Source organism: Pyrus communis, chromosome 7, assembly GCF_963583255.1.
Source record: "Pyrus communis chromosome 7, drPyrComm1.1, whole genome shotgun sequence".
NCBI lineage: Eukaryota > Viridiplantae > Streptophyta > Magnoliopsida > Rosales > Rosaceae > Pyrus > Pyrus communis.
Genome location: NC_084809.1, coordinates 23,022,316 through 23,028,924, shown reverse-complemented (window position 1 = coordinate 23,028,924; position 6,609 = coordinate 23,022,316). Strand labels below are relative to the sequence as shown.

The 6,609-nt window shown below is 39.1% G+C and overlaps 1 protein-coding gene across 2 annotated transcripts; it reads left to right on the top strand.

The window, feature by feature from the left end:
• The first annotated feature begins 2,758 nt into the window (after window positions 1–2,758).
• On the top strand, window positions 2,759–6,259 carry LOC137739935 (ATP-dependent RNA helicase DEAH12, chloroplastic-like). Of its 2 annotated transcripts, none has more exons than XM_068479690.1 (5): window positions 2,759–2,966; window positions 3,119–3,172; window positions 3,967–4,112; window positions 4,233–5,424; window positions 5,994–6,259. In XM_068479690.1, exons 4-5 carry the CDS (start codon window positions 4,268–4,270, stop codon window positions 6,058–6,060), a joined length of 1,224 nt encoding a protein of 407 aa, XP_068335791.1. In that variant the 5' UTR covers window positions 2,759–2,966; window positions 3,119–3,172; window positions 3,967–4,112; window positions 4,233–4,267; the 3' UTR covers window positions 6,061–6,259. The 2 variants fall into 2 exon arrangements, with proteins under 2 accessions (XP_068335791.1, XP_068335790.1); XM_068479689.1 differs by having other exon boundaries at window positions 3,967–4,116; window positions 5,994–6,258.
• Window positions 6,260–6,609: the final 350 nt, after the last annotated feature.

The window sequence follows — 6,609 nt, the reverse complement described above, 5'->3', positions numbered from 1 at the left end:
CATGTTATCAGTTACAAATATTTCTACTATGAGCCCCATAATAGGTAGTGGTTTTAAGGCATGGAAATCGGTGGCATAATGATTTATTTTGGTGTTTCTTGGGGGCCCAGGACTCTAACTTTGGTGATCACATACATTAGCGGCTAGCCAATTATCTGCCCCAACACATAAGCATGGCAGACCACTTGGTTCAAAGGATTCACACCCCTGGAAGAAGAAACCCACAACACAGGCCCCTGAAAAACCCACCGTGAATCCGGCTGTCAATCACTTATACTGATGAGGAAATTCTAGATTATGGAAGCGTCATTGAAAAGACGAATCCACCTCCTGAGAATTGTGAGATTTCAGTCTATTATGCTAGCTTAGATGATGTTTGGTGTAGAAATGAGATGATCGTCGACGATGCATTAGCATATGCAGTAGCTACTGAGATCATGTTGAGTGATGACAATGAATCCCGTTCTGTTGATGAATGTCGACGTAGAACAGATTGGTCAAACTGGAAAAAAGCAATCCAAGTTGAACTTGATTCACTTGCGAAACGTAAGATGTTTGGACCTGTAGCTCCTGCTCCTCCACATGAGAAGAACGAAATTGTACATTACAAAGCTCGTCATGTTGTGCAAGGCTTCTCACAACGCCCCAGGATTGACCATGATGAAACTTATTCACCCATTATGGATATGATTACTTTTCGCTACCTTATCAATTTTGATAGTTTTTGAAAAACTGAGTATGCATGCAGTTGATGGACGTAGTAACTGTGTATCTTTATGGGGATCTTGATACTGAAATTTATACGAAAGGTCGAAAGACTTACATTGACTATATCAAATATTTCTAAACCCCATAATACGCTCTCAATTCAGCTGAGACTTTCACTCTATGGTTTGAAGCACTCTCGAAGAATGTGGTATAACCGTTTGAGTGAGTATTTGATTAGTCTGGGATATGTGAACAACGAACTATGCCTTTGTGTGTTCATTAAGAAGTCACATTCTGATTTTTATATAGTTATAGTATATGTCGATGACATGAATTTTATCGGAACTCCTAAAGAGCTTGCAAGAACTGCTGCGCACCTGAGGTCGGAATTTAAGATGAAAGATCTAGGAAAGACTTGATACTGTCTCAGTCTCAAGATAGAGCACCGTTCGAATAGAATCTTAGTACATCAAACAAACTACACCCAGAAGGTGTTGCGCCACTTTAACGAGGATAAAGTGAAGCCTTGAGTACTCATATGGTCATTTGATCGCTAGATGCAAAACGAGATCCCTTCTGTTCGAAGGAAGATGACGAAGAGATTTTGGAGCCTGAAGTTCCTTATCCAAGTGCGATAAGCAGTTTAGTGTACTTAGCTCAATGCACTAGACCCGACATCTCCTTCGTTATTAATCTTTGGGTAAGATACAGTAATGCACCAGCACGCAAACACTTTACTGGTGTTAAAGACATTTTCCGCTACCTTAAAGGTACTACAGATTCGGGATTGTTCTATCTCTATGGATCCTCAAGTGATGCCGCACCCCCCCCCCCCCCGGCTTCTCAAGTCGATTCTCACCCTTTTGGTTACGCCGACGCATGATACTTATCTGATCCGCACAAGGCGCACTTTCAAACAGGTTATGTCTTTACCATTGGAGGCACCGCAATCTCTTGGACATTAACTAAACAGACCTTAGTTGCCACTTCGTCTAACCATGCTGAAATTCTCGCCTTACATGAAGCAACTCGAGAATGCTTTTGGTTGAGAGCAGTTGGGGGCCATATTCAAAGCTCCTATGATCTTTACCCATTTGTTGATGTCCCGACGACGATCTATGAAGACAATGCAGCATGCATCGAATAGCTCAAGAATGGTTACATCAATGGAGACAACACCAAGCACATTGCGCCGAAGTTCTTCTTCTCACATCAACAACAAGAGCATCAAAAGATTAAAGTCACGCAAATTTGTTCACAAGACAATCTGGCTGACATCTTCACCAAATCATTATCGAAGGTGATGTTTCAGAAACTTGTTCAAGGAATTGATATGCGTAACTTTCTGAGTTGTAACATTGCTAGTTCTCTTTGGAATTGTGTCAAACTCAGAGGGAGTATCCTGAAGTATACTTGCTTGATCTTAATGTACTCTTTTTCCCTATGATTAGGAGCATTTTTCCCACTGAGTTTTTGCTACCTAACTAGGTTTTAATGAGGCACCCACCTTGGGCCGATCATATCTCCAATGACGTCCCGTAGACGTTTCATTTGACTTTGCATTTCTCACGCATTTTTCCTTAGACTATGGATTTTGTCCTTACTCGGGTTTTTGCCATAACCATAGGGTTTTTTAGTGAGACTTACTTCCTTATGCAAGTTCCTAATTGAGAATAACTTGTTCCTAGAATCAGTGCTGATGAGTCGACTTTCTTAACTTCTACATGATGCCGAATCTACCTCGAATATTTACACACTCAAATGGGAGTGTTGTAAACTTTCCTAGTTTAAGTGTGATTGTGTAAATTCTAAATTAGATTTAATTCTAGTTATTCTTTCATAAATGGACTTGTATTCCTTGGAGACGAAGGATTTATTTTCCCTCTTATTACTATAAATAAAAGCATTATGTAAGGAGAATAACACACACATTCCTCTACACAATTCTACAAATACATCTTTCTTCTCTCTTTACCGCTAGCCCTCTTTCCCTTGTCAGATAAAAATAGGCCATAACAAGGGAGATATTCTTACCAAAGCAAATCAATGCCCCAAAAGATAAAAGACCCTGAAGGACTAGAACTTCCAAAAGATAAAGCCCCTCCATGAGATGACTTTTTTAGCCAGGTTCGTCGTCAAAGCAACCCCACTTCCTCTTTTCTTTCTTTCTCGAACTGAAGTCTCGAACCTCAACTCCAGCTAGCCACGACCACCCTCTCCAGCCTCCCTCCACCACACCGATTGGCTCCAAGCTTGCGGTAACCTTTTCTTTTTGTTGTTATTTTTTTAAATGGATTTTGTTTTGGGTTCTGAGAATTCTTACATACAAAAAGAACTAGAAAAACTCAGATTGTAATTTTGGGTTCAAAGCTGTTTTTAATTTGGTCCACAATGTTATTTTTCTTAATAGGAATTGAATGAATCGAGGTCTGAGCTACTTGGTAGAATTCAAGGGTTGAAGCAGGTGAAACAATTGACAACGACTTTATCTCACCTGATCATAGAATGGTGGTTGTGCTTAATTTGCTTGTTTGCTGATTTCGGTAATTAGGATTTGCAAAGTTGGAGATCAAAGTTAGACACTCAAGTGAAAGTCTACCGCACAGCAAGTGGATATATAAATTTTTTTTATACATTTGGAAAAGCATGCATTTGGATTCAGTTTATAGATAATCTTGGTGGGATGATTTGTTCTTGCTAATGTATGTGTGCTTAATGTATGCTTTGGGTCCCTGTTCTTTGGAAAGTAAGATGATTTAGTTGGAGGGCTAGTTCAATTGAGGTCTGTCTTTGATCACCGCATCAAAGTTTACCAAAAATTATTTTAGTTGATGTTTGTGTTGTGTTTAGGCGTGCATGGAGAGGGAGGGTGAATTCGTGTGTTTCAACTTTTAATTTGTTTAGAACACTTACAAGTTACATCAACAAACCATTTCCTTTGTTCATATTCTGAAACCTGGACAAAACCACAACTATTGTTGTTTAATTAAGCCAGGCTGCAGCCTGCAAGTGCAAGGTATTTTTAATTGAATTGTGAATTTGAATGTAAATTTGAATTGGATTGTGATTTGTGGATATGTTAATTGGATTTTGAAATTGAATTGGACATGTGAATTTGAAATGGATATAGATAGGCGAAATCGAATTGGATATGTGAAATTGAAATAGAAACTGAAATGGATATGTGAATTTGAAATTGATATGGTATGAAATTGGTATTAGAAAGATTTACAGTTTTTTTTTTTTCCTTTTTTGAAGCAATGGATGCTACAGAGCAAGATTTTATGAACCTTAGTGATAGAGGGTCAGTAAAAGTTAAAATGGGAAAACAACCTGATCTTGGAAGTGAAAACTCAGAAGATACAAATACAAGTTCCACAAAGAAAAAGGCTAGAGTGATCAAAGTAGGTAAGTGACCACTCAGGTCTCCTATTTGGAAAACTTTCAATAAATTGACTACTATTTTTGAAGATGGTAAAAGTTGTGCTCAATGTAAATTGACTACTCTTCCTCCTCATCATCAGCAACAATCCAAGCATCCCAAGCAATCCAATCCAACATGGCACAAGAGAACTCATCAGCGTCTGATGATCTTCATCTGAATGTAGATGATTTCTACTTTTCCGCACTCTTTGATGATGAAACTTATGACGAGTCTGAGCCAGTTTCAGATTCCAAGTACGCACAAGAGTTGCAGTTCCAAGAGGCTCTAATGTCCTCTTCTGCAGTCACCTCCCAATCAACGCACAATGATGGTTCCTCTTCCTCTTCATCATCAGCAACAATCCAAGCAACCCAAGCAATCCAATCCAACCCAATCCATGAAATCCTATTCCCAATTCAGGACACGCAAGAGTCTGGTGAATCATCGTCACCACAACCATCTACACAAATCCTTTGTGGGATTTGTTTTGAAATGAAAGAGGCTGACGAGATGTTTCGAAATGAGGGATGCGTTCACTCCTTCTGCTCTGACTGCATAACCAAGCATGTAGCATCCAAAATCCAAGCAAACATTCACGTAGTTTCGTGCCCCAGCTTGGACTGCAGGGCTGTGCTGGAACTTGATGCCTGTATGCCAATGCTTCCCAAAGAAGTCATAGAAAGGTGGAATGATGCCCTTTGTGAAGCTATGGTTTTAGGGGCACCACAACCATCAACACAAATCCTTTGTGGGATTTGTTTTGAAATGAAAGAGGCTGACGAGATGTTTCGAAATGAGGGATGTGTTCACTCCTTCTGCTCTGACTGCATAACCAAGCATGTAGCATCCAAAATCCAAGCAAACATTCACGTAGTTTCGTGCCCAAGCTTGGACTGCAGGGCTGTGCTGGAACTTGATGCCTGTATGCCAATGCTTCCCAAAGAAGTCATAGAAAGGTGGAATGATGCCCTTTGTGAAGCTATGGTTTTAGGGGCACAAAGACTCTACTGTCCATTCAGGGACTGCTCAACGGTTTTGATGATCGACAACGAAGGTGAGGAGGCTACAAGAGAGTCGGAGTGTCCCATTTGCCATAGACTGTTCTGTGCACGATGTCAAATCCCTTGGCATCCAGGAGTTGATTGTGAGGAGTTTCAGAGGCTTAACGAGAGCGAGCGAGGGAGGGCGGATCTTATGGTTAAGGAACTTGCAAAGCAGAAGAAGTGGAAGCGGTGCCCTAGGTGCAAATATTATGTGGAGAAGACTCAAGGTTGTTTGCATATTACTTGCAGGTCAGTTTGCTTAATTTGTTATTATCTGCACAAAGTATATTAGGCATAGGCAATTGTTGTTTATTTAGGGCATTTTATCTTTAATTGACATAAAAATTTCATCAATAATTCTCTTTATCATCACAATTATGGTATATCTTGTTGAGAGTATTATCTAACACAATATAATAGTATCAGAGCAGATTAGCCACTAGTTAAACTTGGTGGCGACACGTTTTCTTATATTTGGTTTGAGTGACTCCACATATGATGAGGCCTGTCGATAGTGTAGTACTCTACATCGGCAATGGAAGCCTTGCCATTAGTAGTTTTAAAATTCTCAGTCGTCTCCACAAATTGCCAATTAGTTGTCAGCTGGATGCATATTCTAACACACAAGTACTTTTATCCTTAAGAGGATTTGGATGATGAATGCTTTTAGTGATGGAATAAGTTTAATGGGTTAAACAGCTAATTAGTTTTGGCTGATGATATTGAAATACTTTATTTAATTGTGATTAATATAAGGTTTAATGATTTTAGATAGATTACTTGGTGGGAGTTGTGTTTACTGTATATTGTATTTGCAGGTGCCAATACCACTTCTGCTATGCATGTGGAGCAGAATGGACAAGTACTCATGGTGGTTGCCAGTGAGATTAAGTTGCAGAAGGCACTTGGATTGAAGGCGTGTTACTTGTTTTATGATGCTAGAACTTTTATTTATATACAGAATCATCAAAAGTGCAGCAATACGAGGGGACTTTTGATAGTAGATTTGCTTCCTAGATATTTGAGGTTGTGTGATGTGTAACATTGCCTTGAATTCCCTTATTAATGTTATGGAGTTTTCTCTTTTCTTTTGTTTTCTTCTATAAAAGTTGGGTGACATCTTTGATCAAGTTTCACAAAACCCCGTCTCCAAAATTTTCCTGGAAAGAGGGCAAAATAAAAAGAAATCTGAAAAAAAAAAAATTCCGGAAAGAGGAGCTGAAAGAAAAAAGACTACCCTTTGATGTCATCTGAAGAATAAGAAAGAAGAGTCTCTGCTAATGATTGGGAAACAGTGGTTAAAACTGGAAGTGAGTAATTCGAAATCCCGGTCGCAACTCTTCATGGTCTATTGGTGTTCTGTTGAGGTTGTATTTTACTAGAAGTATGATTATAAAAGAAAATTTTAAGATTTGGCTGCATAACTGCGTTAAT

Bases quoted from the DNA above. Each gene is read 5' to 3' on its own strand.
- LOC137739935 (XM_068479689.1), top strand. From the start codon at position 3,969: ATGGATGCTACAGAGCAAGATTTTATGAACCTTAGTGATAGAGGGTCA. The intron at 4,117-4,232 runs GTAAGTGACCAC...CCTCATCATCAG, and splicing joins GGCTAGAGTGATCAAAGTAG to CAACAATCCAAGCATCCCAA. The intron at 5,425-5,993 runs GTCAGTTTGCTT...TTGTATTTGCAG, and splicing joins TGTTTGCATATTACTTGCAG to GTGCCAATACCACTTCTGCT.